Consider the following 21,080-nt stretch of genomic DNA (forward strand, 5'->3'; position numbering starts at 1 on the left):
AGAGAATAATTGGATTTTCCCCTCTCAAGGGCTGTTATTAGTGTACTATGTCTAGGAACACTATGGATATTGCTTTAAAAAAAGTATACTTCCCTCAGTGTAAGTTTCCTTTACCTTATCCTTTGTGTACTGTCAACTAATCTATACTTTCACTGGCTCTTTTCTGGTAGGAAATTGGTCCAATACAGTCAGGCAAAACACATACTTTCAAATAATTCATACTTATCTACTTGGGCAGATAAAATCCTATTGTTCAGGTACTTCAAAACAAAAAAAACCAAGCAGTAGTGCTTTTAACAGACATGAGTTTATTTCTGGCTTCATGGCAGTTTTTTGTTTCAGATTGTTTTTTGTGATAGTTGTTACTTGGTAGAGCGAAATTAGAATGTACCTCTGTAGTGGTAGCTTCTATTGTTGGTATTTAGAGACTGAACAAAATTAGTTCAGTCCACATAGACTTGTTGAATAACACTTCAGTATTGACCTGGAGCCCAAAATAAAACTTTAAAATGTTTCCAAACTGAAATTTATTTTCTCGTTTGGCTTTATATCACATTTCAGCTGCACCTTTAGGTACCTCCCCCCTGATACATTTCTGGGGTGTTTATTGGTTTGGGGATGTGTGTATGTGTGTGTTTCAATTTCTTCAGAGCTTTGAGGGGTTGAAGTCTGTCGGACTTTTTTAGTTGCTTATATTGAGATTTAGATGTTTTCATAGCACATGTATGTGAAGGGATCTCTAGAATTCTCTCAGACAGTCTGAGTTACAAGTGCGTGGAATAATTTGCCCATTGCTGTTCTGACTGAGGCCACTGTATAGCAAAAGCTGGGGATTTTGTCTTGAATTACTGTAATAGCCCTTTCTTACATCTGCTCATGGAAAGCATTTTTTTTAGTAGCAGTCTCATCTGCTGTATTTTAGGTCATTGATTCAGTGCAAAATCAAGAAAAACAGTTTTCTAAGTAACTTTAAAAGCTCCAGTAAACCCTCTACCCTCTTATAACAGGATTCTCTTAGAATGTAGGATCTTAAAAGTTGTTGTCCAGTTTGTTTCATAACCTGAAGCCTCTCAAGTTATCTGAACAAGCTTAGAAATGGAGCACGATTTGTTAAATACCACGCTCCTTGTATGAGTTACTGAGCAGGCTTTAATTTTCCAGAGCCGCTTCCTGCCTCTCAGGACACTTGCTGTGAAGTTCAAACATTGTTTTCAGGCTGGTGAGGTAATTCCTAGTGTACTCTCTGCTAAGGATGCACATCTGTTAACTTGCACAGGAATTATGCCAAATTCCACAAGTACTTTTGTGGTATTGATTTTAATTGGTTCCTCACAGTTTCAGTTGCTGAAGTGACCAGAATGTGATAAAAGGACAACCCACACATGTATTCACTATGGTTTGTGTCTTGAGCCTTGATTTCTAAGCTAAATTGAAGTGAGATTTTCTGCAGTGTGCATGCATGCTTAAAAGGTGATTTTAAAGTACGCTTGCTGTTCAACAAAGTCTTTGTAGAATGCTGCCTTCCTTTTAAGGAAAGGAGAGCAAAGAATATTGAAGGTATAAGTGATGCAGAAAACTAGAGTGAGCTGAAATTCTAAATCACCAAATATTCTCCAATTAAGAGACAAGACTCTATCATGCCAGGGCAAGGTGAACTACTAATATAAAATGCTCTAGGTCAGGATCAGCCAGAGCTCTACTCTAACTGAGAGGTCCCTGATGAAGATTTTGGTGTCTGTGTTATGAGAAATTTGTCATTCTTCCCTGGGACATGCTTGAATATCTATTATCTTCCCTAGAATGACCCTGCTTTGGTAGATCTGCCTGAGCACCATGCTGTCCTCTCAACTAGGTTTTAACTAAAAACACACACAATAAATCTGCTGGTTTTGACTAGCAGTATCTTGAGTCCTCAAATGCAGCTGACTGTGCACAGGAAAAAGGAGGTGGGAAAAGTTTAAAAGTTGGCTGCTTTGCAATATAAAGTAGTAAAAGGCAATTCAAACAAAACCTGGAAGTTCAGTCATCATTCTGGAAGCGAAAATGTGTTTAATAAGATTCCTTTGCAGATATTTGCAGTTAAGCAGAAGCTTTCTCTCTGGTGACAAAATGAAATCTGCCATTCTTGCCACGGTTACCTACATTTGTCTATATAACTGCCACTATGAAAAGCAGTAGACTTGATATCAGTAACTTAAATTATATTTCTGTAGTATTTGAAGAATTATTTAAACAAGTTATTAATTTAAAACTGAAAAATTTCTATATTTATAGCCTTAAAATTTTGATAGAAACAAAAGATGAGTCTTCTGCAATGGATATGGGTGATGGAGGGTTTGGGTGTTTGAATAGTCAAAAAGTTTGTTTTTAAGGACAATTATTTACATAGTTCTGTGAAAAATAAATGGGGAAAACCAAAGGCAAGGCATTCTGCCTCTAAGCAGCAGTTTTTTATTAATACAGTCATGTTGGAAGACTCTCACTTCAGGCTGATAACACTTCATAGTGTCATATGCATGAACAACAAAAGTATTTTTTCATTGCAACTCAAAGCAATTTTTTTTTTTCATTTAAAGTCACCAGAACACTTTTTTATCTAGTCCCTTACCTTAGGAAGATACAGCACGTATCTTAACCTGAATTTCCAGGTTAACCAATTTTTTTAGTACTTGATTTTTCTTTTACTAGTCAACAGATAAAGGTAACTTGCATGTAGAAAGAAAGTTTATTACTTACATAAGACTTCATTTCAAACAATGTATGAATATACGTTAATTAAGAAAAAAACATTTCATACATTTTTATCCTGAAGCATGAGGCTGGCAGCTTGTTATGGGCAGTGATGCAGTAGAGCTGATTTAAGCAGATGATGCATATTGTTATCTGAACTACTGGGAAGGGCTGTGGGAAAACCAGTATGTGTTTAGACTTAGGAGTAGTTTGCCTCTTTTGTATCTGAAAGCTTCTCTTTCTTCCAATTTGATGTCAAAACATTATGCTGCGCCTAAAGAAACAGAAGGAATTAATGTTTGGTTACACTGCTATGTATTTAGGGCCATTTACATCCTGATGTCCTATTTGGCAAGTGGAGAAGGTGGAACTGTGCTGCTTGTCCCTGCTTTCAACTCCTTAGATCCCAGATGGTGAGAAAGCAGCACTGTCAAATGAAGGAAAGAGGAAATATGGGCAAAAAAAAAAATAGGAGATGCCATTCTGAGAAGTCAGGCCTTATGAACATTTTTACCAGCAAGCGGGAATTTAAACCTGCCCCAGTTTTAGCTGATTTTGTTTATTTTCAGTGAGGCTAGCTGTCTTTTCTGCAAACATATCCTTTCTTTTCTCTGTACCTAAAAAATAAAAATCCTGGAAGTGGCAACATAAGTCTAAATTCTTTTTGCCACAGTCTTCTCAGAGCATCCTTTTGTATTATATATAGATTGTTGAGGTCTAAGAAGTGTGGCAGGTGTGCAAGAGGCAATAGTGGAGCAATCACAGTGGGAAGGCTCAAAGTTCTAGAATTAATCAGACTGCACATTAAATCAGTATTAGTTGAAACTGTTCTGAGAAAACATGAAACACTACAAGTTTTGGTGCTCAAACTCAGAGCTGGAATTGATAGGTAGCAAAGCTCACAACCGTCATGTAAAGCAGATTGGAAACAGTTTTCCTAAAATTCATGTGGTATACTAAGACAGTTTTGTGTAAATCTGGCTCTTACTCCTCATGACCTAAATAACTCAGAATGCACCTGTTTGCTCCATCTTAATTCTCAGCTTCATTTTTCTGATTGTCGGAAAGCTATTGTAGGAAAATCTGGAAGTTGCCTGCCAAGACCATACTTTGGGGACCATGTGACCTGAACAGTTGTAGCTTGAACTATCTTGTAGCCTTGCAGAACAGAGTAATACAAACTTCTACTATCATAAGGGTTAAGGGGATGTGTGAGAGTCCTTTCCCCTGCCTAGTCTTCATTTCCTTGCTTTGGGAAGAGTGTAAGATTTTGAAATGAGGGGAAAACAATTGTAAGGTTGTCTTAGTGACAGAAGGAAGACCTGCTTATGCTGAAGGAATAGAGATAGATCATCTTTTCTTTCCTTTTGCTTTGGAGTTATATAGGTAAGAATAGCAAATGGGGGCCAGCCCTCTTAGATATCTTAATGCCTTTTCTTTGAGCCTTTGTACTTTGACATTTGAAAGAAAACCCAAGAAATATTTCTTTCTCAAACTTCTGGGGCATTTCTACAAGTTACTTGTGCTTTGTCCTCTGAGACAACATTGCAGAATTGAGTATCAACTGAACAAAGATACAAAAAAGTCACCAACCTCACAAAGTCTTCCATCATAAATTGCTGTAGCTGATTTCTCACATTTTCTTACTTCACTGATAACTCTGTGTTGCTTAAAAAGAAGAAATCTTATTTCCATCTATGACATGCAGAAATGTCATACGAACCTACCACTTATTGACGGGTTCCAAATAGATGTAATTTGTCCACACTGCTACATCTTGTTATTTTGAAGGCATGGTGTTACAGTTTAAAAAAAAAAGGCAAAGCAAACAAAAAACACACTTAAAATTGAAGCATAACTTAAATATTGGCTTTTATTAAGATAGATGATGATTATGTAAGATCTTAGCAAAAATGCCTAAATGATTTGTTGGAGAGGGAATGTGTCTAGGTATATGTAATTGCTTCCACATTTTTTCTTTTTTTTTTTTAGAAAATACTTTTTACGTCTTTGCAAGATAACTCCCACTCAGTGGCTGGTGAAGTGCTCTAGTTTTTTAAGCAATATAATGAGCAGCTAGTGAGGATGGTTTTCCTGGCTGCCAAAGGGTTTCTCAGTAGTTACAGTGACTGCCATATTACTGTCAAGCTGTCATGGACTAAGTGGTGGTTTTAAAGCATGTTTGGTGGGTTTGTGAGTAGCTGGTTTTTTGAATGCTATAGAAATGCTAACTGTTTCCTAAAATACTACCACACAAAAGGTGAAATGCAACTAGATCTGTTTGGCTGTGCACAGTAATCATGAGTGTGAGATGTAAAGGAGGAGCTCCTGTTTTCTCAAGAAGATTTCACCATTTATTTTAAGACTGAATTTCTGCTTAAGGTGATGACATACCCAAGGTCCTTGTAGGTTCCTTCGTAGAGGAGTAGCCCTCTTGGCCTCTCCCAGAATTCTGTGGTGGATGATACAGAAACAGTCATCTAATTAAGATGCTTTTCTAGTTCATCAATAATAGGCATTTTGGGGAGGTGGTGAAGTTTGGAAATGTAATGTAAATCTTTCACTGCAGTACAGAGCACTAATGGCTCCAAATGAAGACAAAGCTGCTGTTTATTGATTATTAAAAGTGCTATATAAAGAAGTTTGGAGAAGTAGATTTTGGATATGTCAAGTGAACCTGTTTATGGAGATGCTGAGATTAGACATTTAGTGTTCAAATATCATCTGTAAAATTTTATATTCTCACCTTGAAAGATTAATGCCCCCTGTTTTCAAGAGCACTTAAATGTATGTCATGTATAAGCCTTCAGAACAATAGGAAGGTATTGTAGGAAAATCTGGAAGTTTAAGGCTATACATTTCATGATTGGTTACCCATGAGACTCTGAGGCGGAAAAACAGGTATTTGATCACACAATCCATCTAGTGCTTCCTGGTGTCAAATCCTTTGTTTTGCAGAGTTGCTAATGTTAATTATATGTGTGACTTACGTGTAGTATGCACTGTTTTTTCTTTTTAATACATAGCTCATTTAGCAGTACATCATTGCCTATTTTGCATGGAAAGAGAATAGTCCACAAGCCATAAAAGTTTAGCCATTGTTAAATAACCTTCAGTTAGTACTGATTTGTAGAAGATATGTGAAACTTGGTCTAGTAGAATGCTGTGAAGTGTTTGAATACATAAAAAGAGTAAATCTGGGGAAAATAGGCACATAAACTTGTACAGCTTTTGAGTTTGTTTTGCACTCACTACTGTGTAGGTTTGAAGAGAAACAGAACCTCTATATAGCCTGTAGGTATAGATAGGTTTTGTGGCACCCCTGCTTTATTTGGATTGTTACATTTGGATGCATGGGCCATGGAGTAAGCAATGAATCTTTAATACTAATCTCACTTCTTAGTAATAGCAGACTTTGCATTTCAGTAGTTATTCTAGTCTAATTTTGCTGCTACCTTTCTGATACTACATTAATCTTCTGTGTTCTGTACCATTTGATGTAAGATTCTAAATCACCTACTTCACCATGCTCCAGTTTGGCTCTCAGTGCTTCCACTGTCAGTGAGATTTCTGGCAACTTGTTTGCTACATTCTTGTCAATAGGCTGATCAATATACTGAATCCAGCTGTGCTTTCTATTCCAAGGTAGCTTCTTAAAAACAATTATCTCCCTTGTGAAATGCTAGTATCTCTTTTTTTCTTTTTCCCTGCTAAAATTTCCTTGGAGTGAATTTTCTGTTTATCAAGTTTAGTTCTCATAAGGGTGTTTGGACTTTCACAGACACGCTCAGAACTGAAAACATCTAAATCTGAGATACTGAAAAGAGCTTTTCATATTAATCTGCTTTTGCTGATGTATTTCAAAGTACATTTAACAACAAGACACTGATCTATGCATTTTAAAATTTTCATCCTAAGAACCAATATTAACCTTTTAACTTCATGGAATGATAAGGTATTACATCAGTCTTTAATTAGTGTTTAACTCTGTCTCTGGGTGCAGAAGTGCATGCAGCATGCCTTTTCAGAGTGGGAAGCCTGTTACTTTTCTTTGTTATTTGGGCAAAAGGGAGCACAGAAATAAGCAATCTTGCTGTTTAAGTCTTGATTATTTTAGAAGCTCTCTTTGACTGCCAGCATCTAAAAGCAGAGAAAAGCAACTTTTCCAATAATACTCTTATTTGGTGGACCATATGGGTAAAATTATTTTTGGAAAGAGTTTAGGTGGGAAAAAAATAGATGACTCACCAGCTTTAGTAGATTATGCAATACAATGATTATACAAATTATTTCTTCATTGAAAGTGGAAATGTGTTTGGGAGTGACTTAATGTACAGCAACAGAAAAGTGACATGTAAATTAAATACACATTTGACTACAGAAAGTGTCTAAAACTACTTATAGAACTTCCATGCAGTTACACTGATTAAAAGAATATTTGTTTAGAGAAAACATCTAATGCAGGAAGTCAATTTTCCTGCTGTTGAAAAGCTAGCCTTATTAAGTACTCTTTGAAAACACAATTTTGACTTAATGATACACTAGTTTGAGCATTGTATTGCTTTTTTTATTCTTTTCCAAAATCAGAGCAGTCTTCTTTTTTGTGGCTTTTAACATACATTTTGTTTATAATAAGTAATATAATTTTTATTCATGGTTGTTGTTTGTGGTACTTAATATTTGGAAGGGAAGGTGTCAAAAAAACTTTAATTCCTTAATTCTTATACCTGTGGTTTTCACAGACTGTTGTCTGATTTGGTGGATTTACTGTGTAGTAAGCACATATACCTATGTTTCTTGGCTGGCAATCAAATGTCACAAATGTTGGTGGTGTTATACAAGCATGACCTACATGTACCATGTTGTGAAAAGACTGGAAAAACACTTTGTTTTTTTCAATCAGCAATATGAAATTCAGTCTAAAGTAACAGGTTTTTTTAACAAGGTGTATATACTTACATGGTCATATGGTTGGGTTTTTTCCCTTCTCTGTTTTCCTAAATTGAGAAGATGAGAAAGAAATTATTAATACTCAGTGCTGAATATGAGAAACTTTAGCAAATTAGCATTGGGGGAAGAGAACAGTAAGGTAATTGATGGTGCACCTTTCCTATGAGGAAAGTCTGAAAGAATTGGGTTTATTCAGCCTGAGGAAGAGAATGCTTTGAAATGACCTAATTGCAGCCTTCCAGTACCTGAGAGCTTACAAGAAATCTGGAGAGGGACTTCTTACAAGAGCATGTTGTGATAGGACAAAGGGAAATGGCTTCACACTGAAAGAGAGTAGATTTAGGTTAGATATTAGGGGAAAAAAAAGTCTTTACTGAGAGGGTGGTGAGGCACTGGGACAGGCTGCCCAGAAAGGTGGTCAGTGCCCTGTCACTGGAGATGTTTAGGACACACTGGATGGAGCTCTGAGCAACCTGGTCTAGTGACAAGTGTCCCTGACCATAGCAGGGAGGTAGGAACTGAGTGGTCTTTAGGGTCCCTTCAAACCCAGGCCATTCTGTGATTCTGTGATTGTAAGAATGAAATGGAAACACCTTTGTTGTAGTGCTGGGGTTTTTTACAGGATATTGGTAACTTAAGTTGATAATGGCTAAAATATCCAATTTTGAGTACTAAACAGCTTGCTTGGCATCATACCACCATTCTGAGAATAAGGAATATGCTTTTCAGTATGTTATCCTGGAAAGATAATGCATTCTGCTCTCAGAATCGGTGACATGTATTTGCTTCATGAGACACTGTAGAAAATACACCAGCAAAACAGCTACTGGTAAGTGAAGTAAACAGCATGCTCCTGAATCACAAAGCCCATTTCAGTTATATGTTTTTCTATATGTTCAGTGACAAACAAGAAACCAGCTCAAGCATCTATTACAAAGGTGAAGCAATTTGAAGGCTCCACGTCGTTTGTCAGGAGAACGCAGTGGATGCTCGAGCAGCTCCGCCAGGTCAATGGTATAGACCCTAATCGGGTGAGTTTGAACGCTTTTCTAGAAAATGAAAATTGAGCTGTTATGTAACTGACTTGGAAACCCAGCATTCTTTCTGTTCAAAGGGTATCTGGAAATATAAGATACAGGTTTAAGTGCAAATTTCAAAAAAGAAATAGCTAAGTGGAATATGTGAAGTAAATTTTAATGGGAAACATGGGAGGAGGCTAAAACTCAGTCATATGGATTTTTTCTTCTTGTCTTTCCATACTTTCCTTACTGTTTTCTCTTTTCTTTGTCAAGAGTAGAGTAAGAGCCTTGTTTGCTTCAGCTTTAAGCCTCTTGGGATCAACTTTGGTGTGCAGCTGTGCTATGAGATAGAGCAATAGGTAGAAGTAAGTGCAGAGGAGGTTGCTGAGATTCAAGTTTGTGAAATCTTGTGGATCCTGCGTTTTTTCTAGGACAGTCCTTTCTTCAGATATTTCAGCATTCCTTATCTTATGCTAGAAAATGTGGTAGTGTCCTTTAGCTGCAAACAGCAAGTGGACACTGATTTAAACAAAAAAAATACCAAAAAATAAAATAATACAAATTAACCCTATATTAAATAGCTGTGGAATTATTCCTGTGATTTGGGCTATGCAGCTCACCTTGAGCTATCTCAAGATAAGGTTGTACAAGTATGTGTTAGGATTATGAATGCAATTCTCCAGTACTAGAACAACATAATTAGAAGTTAAAAATGTGTCTCACATTATGTGCTCACAAAGTGATTTTGTGTTCTTTTTATAGCAAAATATTTTTGTGACTAGGTCCCTTGTTTCTTCAAAGTTGTGCTCTGATCATCCACCTAAGCATCTTAACTATGGTGCACCAAATTCTGTCACTACCCAAGTCTTGGTTAGTACCTAAGTCCCTAGTACCAAGTTTAGTTACTACCTAAAGACTTGGTACAAAAAAGAAGCCCTTGGCCACTGCCTTATGAAATGCAAGGAATGGAGTTATATTTTCTATGGGTAAAGGGACTATGAAAGCAAGTGAAATGACAAAGAGGTAAGGGATAAGAGTTTTAGGTCCTTTTACAGCATCTGCTATGCAGCTAGGTACATAACAGATTGAAAGTCCTACCAAGCTGTTGAGCTTAGAAATGTTTCCTTCTAGTCTAGCTCATCTCCTTGTGAATTCCCAGGCTTATCAGTTGGAAAAGAACATTTACTAGATTAGATTGCAAAGCAGTGTTTCCTAAATATTAAATGTATAACATGATCTTGCATCAATTCCTTTTATTTTGGCAGCTGAATCTGGTATAGAGCTGCACTGTGATTTGTTCTGGGAGTGGCCTTTTGCTCATGTTATCCTGAGTGCTTTGCAACACTTGATGAAAATGCATTAAATACAATAACTAGGACTTGTTATTTGCTTAGGACTTAGCTTATTTGTTTGGTTGAGCATGGAGAGCAGATCCACATCTTCTATAACATAGTGTGACCATAGATTTTGTGTTGAGAGACATAAATGCTTGCATAATATAGATGACACAAATAACTATATATCTGAAGATAGCAATGGTTTCTTATGAGAGTTTGGCTTTTAATTTTTTGATCTAAAATATATTTGTTTTCAGATATTTTTTCATAGCTGACTATTCCTCATTAAAAATAACAGTAAAAAAGCCTTCCTGCCTGTTTGGTCTTTTTTATTCAAAAATATACAGTAATACCAGGATGGTTATTAGTTGCATGACCTGTGTGCTTTTTGCAACACAGTACATTTTAAAAAATATCTTTCACTAAATCATTTTTAAAACAGGAATAATAGCAGTCTATTTTTTTTTCTTCTAGGATTCCCCAGAATTCGATTTACTATTTGAAAATGCATTTGACCAATGGGTAGCAAACACAGCTTCGGAAAAATGCACATTCTTTCAGGTTCTACATCACACTTGTCAGCGATACCTTACAGACAAGAAGCCAGAATTTATCAACTGCCAATCTAAAATTATGGGAGGTAAGCGAATCAAAGCCTAATACTTTGCAGCTGGAAATTATTTGCATGTGATTTATTCTGTGTTCAGATAATCTTGCAGCCTAATGACATCTTGAAATCATGGATCTGAACATGCTAACTTAGCAGTAAGCTTCTAGGCTTCAGCATTTCTCCACCAAGCACCACCTCACACTCTTCTGTTACCTTTTCATTCCTTTTACTTTAGCTACTGAAACTGATAGCAGATACAGATAATTTTGTCAATCAATGTTTTTCTTTCAGTGTCTTCTCAAACTAAGAAAAAATGTGCAAAATTTCTTATGTCTTCTCTAATTCTTTCCTTTTCCACATGAATAGAATTTCTTTGTTTTCTTCTTAGTGTGGTGGTGAGGAGGGAGCTGCATTAGTGGGTGAAGATATACTCTACCATTTTTCTATTTCATATGGGAAGTCTCATGTTGGTTATCTGTTTGCTAATGTTTCTCACTTCATCCTTCCTGCAAGTAAGTTGTTACTAATAAAGCACAACACATTTTGCCTTTGAACTTGTATTATTCTTCTAAGCTTGACCTGTCCAAAATCAAGTTCCTGATTCAACTGACACAGTATTAATTTTATCCTAAACAAGTGTCATCAGAGTGGAAAAAATTGCCACTGAGGTTCATTAATATATGCTTAACTTCTACTTTTTTAACACACACTAGACCTTACCATGTCCCATGAAGCACACCCAAATTCTACCTTTGACAGCTGCCTAGATAAAGTGGGAGTATTCAGTAATCCTCTGGTAGCAGAGGGTGACCATTTCCATATTCCTTGCATGTCATTCTGACTGGGCACAAGTCTGGTCTGTGTATGTACACACACAGTGCTGCATATAGACATTGTATAGGAACTAATGAATCTGCTCATGGATACAGTGCTTCTGCTGTTCTTCACGCTATCAAATTTTTCCTCACACTGGGTGACACACTGTGGGTAGGTTTAAATTTGACAGAACCTGTACAAACTGTAAACCAAGTAACAGTTGACTAATTTGACAAAGTGGCTTGCTGTGTGTCAACCTCACTGAGCCAGCTGTTTGCATCAAAACCCATTTAGTCCAAAACCTGAAATACCAAGAGGATTTTCTGGAATGTATGTTGAAATGTGTTGTCAAGCTCAAATTCATCCCAACTAGAGAAAGTAATGTCCAAATGTAGCCAGGCAAATCAAAGAACATAGACCTGAGGATATAGTTTGAACTATATTATACCTAGTTGAGAATTTACAGCTTGGGGTTTTTGTTGTTGCTGTTTTGTTGGTGTTTTTTGCTAACTAGGCAAAGCAGTATATTCAAATCATACTTAGTGCATTCAGATTTCAAGGCTTGTCACTCCATCCCCTCAGCCAAGGCAGCATAACATTTAGAGTGATATTCTTGTGAACTTTCTGGGGATATGAAATTAATACTTTTTCTTTTTGATGGTTTGACAGTTTAACTTCTAATACTCTACAAAATTTGTAAGAAATAAATTATTAGAATATATATATGCATGCATTCACATGGTTTATTAAGTCATTATATAGATAAGCCCATCTATAATAGACGTGTGTAATGTGTATCTTGTAGCTAATGATTATTTTCAAAAATAAAAAAAAATTGCCACTAAAGAACAGTTCTTCCTAAGTGGTGCTGAAGATGAAAGAACTTGAAGGGCTTGTTTACAAGCCTACTTATCTTATTGAACCTTGTTCCTTCCTAAAGTGTGAAGAAAGTGAAACTCGTGCTACTCCTGTTTCTGCAGGAAGTGCTTAGGAGCTTAGCTTTAAGTAAATATGGGTGCTCCGGTGGAACTCCAGACCCTCTTCATGACCTTCCTCCTTTTACCTCCTTTCTCTCTCACACACAGATACCCACACATTTCCCCCTATAGACCAGAGCCCTGCCACTGACTCTCCTTCTGCAGAATCATTTTTTGCCTTATTTTCATTTGTGTGTCATGTAACTATAGTTTGCAGAGTTAAATAGGCTAGACTATTTTCTGTAACTTGATTCATGACATCAGTACTTGCAGCAATAATGAGAACTGACTGACGGTGTAGGTGCTAATTCTGAGAACAAAGAAAAAATTCAAGTTTAGGCAGACTGTAACAAGATTCCTCCTATTAGTGTCTTAAACTAAATATTTCGAGTTTGTCTTTTGTTTAGAATTTAGGTGAGCCCTGTCTGTAGCTTACATGCATTCTGGATGTTATGGTGGAGAAGAAAGGCAGGCTTTGGGGCTAGAGGCCTTTTTTTGACTGATTTTTTCCCCTTGTGTAAACTTTTAACATACAGGTTCTGATACTGGAATGTGTGTAATTTGTAGTATCTTTGTGTTATGTTGTTATTTGGTGTCCATGTTAGTCAGGTTGTATTGCTTTTGCAAAGCAAAGTTGGAGATGGCTGGTGTGCAGAAATTCAATCCCTTAGAGGTTGTGTTCATTGGAACAGCTTGATTCTTGACATACCATTAAACTGACATTGAGGATGCATTTGGTTCTCATTTCTGGATAGAACTTTGAGATACAGCGATTGAAACTCTTTAGAGATTAACTCAGGCCCTATAATAAAGAACAAACATTTGCTGCCACCTTTAGATGCATATTAGAAATGCATTTGGTTTTAAGCTTTGTCCTACATCTACACATTGATATTTAACAATTGTTCTGCTGAATTAATCAAAATATTCTTGGAAACCCAAAATGATGGCACCTTTACCTTTGTGACCTTTTCAGGAGTTAGTAATGAATCACTATTTTTCCTCCAAGAGTAAAATTGCCAGTGTGAGAATGGTAATGAGTACTTTTTCCATACAGTATTACTTATCTTGGCTTACCACATTTGAGACCTGCTGAGCATATAGTGGTGTTTACCATACACAGCAAGATTAATGACTGACCAAAGGAGACAAACAAAAACTTGTGTTAGAAATTGCCCTGAGCATCCCAATCTAGTGGGTGGCATCCCTGTCCATGGTGGGGGTTTGGAAATTGATCATCTTTGAGGTCCCTTCCCACCCAGGCCGTTATATGACTCTGTGAATTGGGATGGGAAAAAAGACGATTGTTGCCCTCCCTTCTGTCAAATACCTGGTAGTTGATTGTTTATTTCAGTTCTCGCCTGAAAGACATTGAAAACAGTATGTATTTGAACATACTACTCTTGAAGACATTCACATGTAAATTAATTCTGATAGAAATGACTTTGCCCCCCAAAAATTTAAAAAACGAACAAAAAACAATAATAACAAAGGTAAGTTATCTGCAATATCTGTTATTTTGGTGTTTTGCTGTTTTGAAATGACCGATCAAATTTAGCCCTGTTCCCATACAGAAACTATTTTCTTTTCAGTTTATTTAGATATTTTTTGCCAACGTATGCCAAATACTCAGTTATTGTCATTCTAGAGATTAAAATATTGGAAGTGTTTTCTGCTGCCTAAGACTATTTCAGATGCTTGCTCTTATGCCCTGCATATTCATGTCAAGATTAATTCTGCTTTGGAGTTTTACTTAACTATGTGTATTTTACTGATCTTAAACACATAAGCCATGTATTGAGATTCAAATTAATAAGAGTAGTTGAGATCTTTTTTGAGATAGAAATTTGGCATATAATCTGAGCTCTAAATTAACTTCTAAAAGGGGAAACTTGTAAGAAAAAAAAAGTACATTATGTTCTTGCAAAATCTGTAGGGATACATAAATTGAGAAGGGACATTTATCATTATAAAGGTTGGTTCCTTTTTCTGATCTGTATGACTCTGAGACAAGGTGATATAGAAAACATTAAGCAACATATTTGCTTGACTTTCTGAAGATTGAAGGTTTAAGTAAGGTGTTCTCTTCAAGATACAGAATATTGCTGTTTGCCATAGAAATTGGATTTTTATTTTTTTTTATCTAGTTGTTAGATTTTGATGTTTACAGAGCCAGACTAGGGTTATGTGCCTTGTTGTAGTTACTAATTCTGAAAGTGTCTGATTGGTTAGACTGTCATTTAGTATAAATCTTAATGATTATTGAAAATATTGCTTACTTAAGTTAGAATTAATTTTATAAATGTATTAGATTAGAATTTAAAGTTTTACAAGTTTAAATATATTTTTTCATTTAGAAAGAGGGTAAAGATTGTGTTAATATGAAATTGATCCTAGTTAGGTATTTCCTTAACGTATAACTAATATACATTATACAGTAACAATCTGTCCTGGCATCAGTGCAAACAATTAAGAACATTAATGGGAGAAGATAAGATTTTCTGTAAGGAATTTGTGACCTGTCCATTCATCTCTTAATCCTTGTTCTCTATATTCTCCAGAACTGCTAGAAATGTAAAACATAATTGCTTTTCTGTTTCTTTTAAGGAAGGAAAAAAACCAGTCCTGGGTGACAGACAAATGAAATCTGTAAAGGGGAAAATTAGTTCCTAATTTCAGTAATTTGATTAAACTTTAATACTGTTTTGATGTAGAAAGGCAGACATCAAATGCTATGATGGTGTTGAACCCTAGAAGAATCCCAAAGTCCAAAGTGTGTGAATGTATTTGGCTTGGAAAACTATAAATAACAGCCTTTTTTTTTTTAAATTTGAACATTTATTAGCACTCAGGCCAGATCATGACCAAAAAAAAAAAAGTATAAAGAAAATAAGGAAGTCCTTACCTATGAAAATCCTACCTATGACAAGGGAAACTAGCCTGGCCTCATGTTGTGTTACAGGGCATGAACACTAGAGATCACATCCTCAAGGTGTACAGTTAAGATGAAATACAACTGCCTGGACTCATAAACTAATGATGATATTGATTAAAAGGTTGCAACATGTTTCAAATGCTCTCTGCAGGTACATGTTATTTGCTGTGCTTTCCTATAGAAAGGTGATGATAAGTAAGCTGAAAGTTGATGTTTTTCTTCTTTACTCATGGATTGGTCTTAGCACACCTGAGTTATGACACACTCAGTTTGTCAGTCCTGTCAGCCCACCTCAAGGACTTCTTGAGGCACTTCTTACCCAGAGGTGAAATTCATCTTGAATGTAATTTATGATCATAGTGGCAGAGCTATTCACTGCCAGTTTTACCCTGATTTCTTTTGCTAAGATATCTTTCACTGTTTTACCTCACCTAGCTTCATTAGTTTAGTGTTTTTGATAGATTTTGAAGGTACAAGTCTGATTTACGCATACTCAGTATATTTATACTTACATAGATACATTTTTGTATGGATAAAACCTAGGCTTAGGTTTGCATATATTTTTTACAGCATTTTGGAATTAATCAGTTTTTGCCTAAAATTAGATGGATGTCAGTTCTGTTTTGTGCTGCTGAGCATTACTTGATTGGTGAAAGCTATTTTCTGGTCACCTTTGTGTGTAACCAAGCAAGACCAGCCAGAGTTTTTTCATCCTATATAAAACTTCCTTTAATCTAGCTGACCTCTGATGTGGAAAGGTGATTGTCCATGTTCATAATGACTTCAGAACTATTAGAAATGTAAAATAGCATTGCTTTTCTATATCTCATAAAGAAGGAAAAAAAGCAGCCTTGGTTGATAGACACATTGGTAAAAGGGAAAAAATCCACCACCTGAATGCCCAGGTTTCAAAAATCTAATGTTTTGAAACATGTTTCAAAACCTAAAATCTGCCTTTTCTGTTCCTGCAACCTGGTATTTCCTATGTTTCAATGTTAGTTCACTGTTACATTATTTAATGCAGCATTTTTCCCAGTCTGGAAAGTGAATGCATGTGGTGCATCAATAGTAATAACTATTCAAAATACCTCTATGGAACATACTTTGTTGAATGAACCCAGATCCACTTCTCAATATTTCTGAACTTCTTAGACCCCTGAGAATAATTTTTGCATAAATTCTCAGGTTACTTGAGTCCAGAAAACTCAAATGAAGCATTAAATAACAGTTTTTTCTTAGTGACATTGCTCTGAATATTTGACCTCGTCTTGTTTGTAAATCACATAGCCACTCACTCAAATATGTTGCTGAAGTAAGCAGACAAATATTGTGCTTGATGAATTGCCGCAGAGTTATCATTTTCTTACCTTTTTGAATTTTAATTCTTTCGAGTCTGTCAGAAAGGATCTGTTTAAAGAATCACTTCTTGATCTTCTTATGAAAATCCTGTATACTATGTTTTTCATTATCAGTCCCTATAGAAATCATAAGGCAGTGGCATTACTATGTATCAGAACAAAGTCACTAGGAAGTGTGAATTAGCTTGTACTTGTTGTCCAGCATTGTCTCTGTTCCAAAAATCATTCTAAACTTAGTACATTGTAGTTCCTCATGACTAGCAGGAATTCATTAGTGTTGACATTTTCAGTCTTCTGAGCTGCTTCTGCTGACACAAGTAGGATCAATTCAGTTTGTAAAATGACTGTCTTTCTACTTCGATAGCATAGGTCATTTCTCTTCTGAAGCATTTTAGAATTTTCTTTATCTTTCACGGTTCCCATATTGACATAAGAAAGTGGAAGACCTTGTTTGGATAGTCTTATTTACTAACATAAGAAACACTATTAATTTTTTTACTGCTGAACAATAAAATACTCCATATTTTCATCTCTTTCCTCCATTTCAATTCTGTGTACATAATTTATTTTTTAGTCTGTTGGCAATGCTGATGCTTAAGATAGCCCATTTTAATTCTAATTCTGTTTTCCATCCCTCGATATTAAGTGTCATTCTATCCTAGCTTATTTATATATATTCAGCATCCACATTGGAATAGAATGTTAGTCTCTACTCTTCTTTGAATTCAAACAAAAAGCTAGTTTTTAAGTGTCTAGGATCTTTCATTTGGTCTCCAAATGAACATGTATATGAAAGTTTGCTCCTAACCCAGCTTTCTAAGCTCTTTAGATTTCTGACCTTGAAGAGGTAAATATAAGATATAGAACTGTAGACCATCTGTCTAGGTAGCAGAGAAAAATGTCTTCCAGACTACTTAAGCCATTTAAAAAATAACTCACAGAATTTCATTTCAATGACTTGATATTTTGATATTCATGGGTTAGCATTATTGTTTAGTATAAAATATTTAAGAATTAGAACACAGTGTCTAGTCTTGGTGATGTCTTAGGTCGAAGTGTGGATTTTTCAGAATTACTTACAAAAGGATTGTTTCAGAAGGCCCACTGTGGCATGATAGCAATTTCCTAAGTAGGTAATTTATTGATTATTCTGTCTCTCTCTTCACAGTATTTGAACTCACTCATAAAATGCAAAACAGATTGGATGTACATCACCTTCGCTCACTGTGGACTTTATTGCATTACATATTTTTCTTCATTAAAATAATATATAGTTGATGGATCTGTATAACATTTTCTGTTCCCTCTCCACTGCCAGGCCATTAGCATCAAATGGGTTTTTTCAATGTTTGCTTTTATTTATGTTTGGCAACAATACAAAATTACTACCTTGGCCAGGTGCTGTTTTTGCTAATCAGTAGATACACTCAGTTTGCACACCTGCATTAACGCTATTCTTTCTGTTTCCTTCTCCCCTCCTTCCTTCTCCCTTAAGGCTGGTGCTAAGGTGGTGCTTTAAAACTCATTATTGATTTGGTCAGGAAGGTACAGGGTGTGAAGTTCTCTACAGTGTTGACTTAAAGGCTGCCAGTTTGGAGAATCATTGCTGGCCTGGACAGGTTTTTAGTAGCATATGCTTTCACTTCAGACAAATTAAGGTCTTTCAGGCTCCCTTATTCCCCTTCTGGGACCATAGCAGACTTCTCTTTGTTCACTGTGAACTTGAGCTCACGGTTAGTTGGCTGTTGAGTACCTGGATACTGTGATTGCTCTACATTTTTTTTCCCCCATCTTAAAATGTAGCTTGCAAATCTAAGGAGCTGACATGGCTAATGAAAACAGAGGAAGAAATTTATCTCTGTTGTCAATAAGGCTTATCTTGTTTTGTTGCTTGCTAATGAAGATGCTGAACAGTCAGGATGATCATTTTGCCTCGTATATTCTCTGTAATTGGTAGGACCTTTTAAAAAGTATAATGTTGTGATGCACAAGGTGTTCTTTGTTGTTGTTAGAAATAACTTGCAAGCATCTGTTTAACTCCCAAGGTTATAGGTATTATTTAACTACTAGCAGGAATAAAATACACTTTTTCTTCATATTAGAGTTGAGATAAATTTGCCCTCTTTTTGTGCTAAAAGTACAGGATTTCAGATACACAAAAATAAATTGTGGGCAGATGTAAATAATGTTCCGAAGCTATGAAGTGACAAACTAGGGTTGTTTTAGAACATGCTACAATATAAAATATTATATGTTACTATGACTGATATTATAGGCTTTATTTAATGTGTTGCAAATCAGGAAGACTGAAAAGTATGGGGTCAAATCTGAATAGTTTTACTGAGGCTTAAAATGCATTTATAATATACTGGGTTTGGGTTTTTTTTTTTTCCCTTTTTCTGTCTTACATGCTTTGAACAAAATACCGGATTAGATGAATTTTTAGGTCTCTTTGCATCAGCACAATACACATTATTTGCCCGCCTTTTTATATTTAAATCTGTTCCTGGCCAGTTTTTTTATTGATGGATATTAAAAGATCCAGATGTGTCAGAAGTAATTGCCTAGCCCACATGGGAACAGGGGAAAGTACTGTAACCAGTTTAAATTTGAGATCACTTCTTACTCTGAAACCTGTATTTCTTTTCAGGGTAGAATAAGATTTTTACAAAGGTGGAACCGTGGATTTATTCCCTTGGGAGTACAATGATTCTTAATGTTGCATAATTGGTAAAGGCTAAATTCAGTGCAGAATATGTGCCACTTACATCAAAATAGCTACCAGGCTTGGTAACTAATGCTTTTTGAAGGCTATAAACTTTCCAGATTCAGGTGCAAAGACTTACAGAAGTGTTTTGTTTACTTTCAAAGAAAGTGAAAGTCCATGGCAATCCTGCTGTCCAGGCTGTGAGACTTCTAGATTTTATGGTCAAATATAATTTGGGAAGTAAGTTATGTTTGAAAGATAAATTGAGAAGTTGATGTTCAGATTTAAGTTCAGATTCAAGTTTTCAAAGCTGGAAATTCAATGAAGATTGTACTTTTTATAAATGTTCTCTTTCAGATCACTTGGGCGTCCTTTCTGGATGATAATTGAAGTATTGAAATTATCTAGAGAACATTCAATTTGTGTGGAATTCATTAAGTTGTGAGTGTATAATCTTACAGGATTACAATCACAGAAGTGCTGTTTCTATAATCTTCTACTTATTATCTCAAGCTGTTAAATAAGGCTTTCACATGGTTGTTTAAGATAGGTCAGTGAGAGATGTTTTTCTTCTGTTTGAGTCTTTTTAGTAGCTCTTCCCTCTTTTATTTGAGAGAGCTCTTAACCAAGGCTGTCAGCACAGCACCAATACGCATGAAAGGATGTGTAACAGTGAAGAAGGAGGGGAAGAATGTGTTTGTCCTGTGGACCTTCATAATCAGCTGTTGTGTTACAGATGTGATGGAAAGCCTTGGGTTAATGGTAGTCTAGGAAATGTAACTCTCTGGTAATGATGATTTCAACAAAACAAATGTGCTCAGCAAGGAGAGGCAGCTAATGGATGTGTGAAGTCCACCATTGGTTGAAACTTCATCAGTCGATGTTGAAATAATGTAGCATCCTGAGTTAGATGCTTAGACTTCACTTAATCCTTTATAATTATTGTGGTGTTTCTTGGGTATCATTCCAGACTAAGTTATTCCTTATTGTGAGCAGTTTCATGACAGTCTTAGCAGTAGAAGAGGTTTGCCTTCATGTCTTCAGTGCTGTGTTGCAGTAATGAGCAGCTCTTAGCTTTTTTTTTATGGCATAATTCTTTCTTCTAACAAAATGTATGATTTTGATTGGTGAATATAGCTAATATGTGGGAGTCACCTGAACCTTGACAGACTTTGGAGAAACTTTCAGATCAGCAAAACCTGTAATTGCCTCTTGAAGCTTTCTGCGGTCACTTGCGGTCACTTCATTCTAAAGTGTTGATTTCAGTGATTCAGTACAGTTTGGAGGTGAAGGAAGAGATTGAGTTTTTGTAAAATGCTGTCAATGTTCAAGTTGGTTTTTTATTGACAGTGGTTGATTGAAACAGATGAGAGTAATGTGCATAATTAGCAGAAAAAACTATTCAGACATAAACATACGTCAGTCATACCAGTCTTAGGTGACTGGGATGGTGCTAAAATACTGTCCGTAAATGTATAGCTCCTGCATTACCCTGAGGAAGGGTTGGCACAGCCAGTTACTCTCAGGTCAGATGCTGCATTTTTCATTTGGTGGTTTGCAGCCATTGCTCTTGACTGATTGCATCCTGACCTTGACCAGTTCTTACTCAGTTTTCATTCTTACTCATGAGCCGTAACTTTA

General features: G+C 35.9%; 1 protein-coding gene across 4 annotated transcripts in view; it reads left to right on the forward strand.

Annotated features, from left to right (window-relative positions):
- STXBP6 (syntaxin binding protein 6) overlaps window positions 1–21,080 on the forward strand; it is a 95,562-nt gene that overhangs the window by 62,059 nt on the left and 12,423 nt on the right. For all 4 annotated transcript variants that reach the window (XM_005417501.2, XM_031065483.1, XM_031065488.1 and 1 more), the window contains 2 exons: window positions 8,581–8,711; window positions 10,511–10,676. In XM_005417501.2, coding sequence (XP_005417558.1) covers window positions 8,581–8,711; window positions 10,511–10,676 — 297 coding nt within the window. The remainder of the gene's footprint in view (window positions 1–8,580; window positions 8,712–10,510; window positions 10,677–21,080) is intronic.

The sequence above is a fragment of the Geospiza fortis genome, unplaced genomic scaffold (assembly GCF_000277835.1).
Source record: "Geospiza fortis unplaced genomic scaffold, GeoFor_1.0 scaffold54, whole genome shotgun sequence".
Classification (NCBI taxonomy): Eukaryota; Metazoa; Chordata; class Aves; order Passeriformes; family Thraupidae; genus Geospiza; species Geospiza fortis.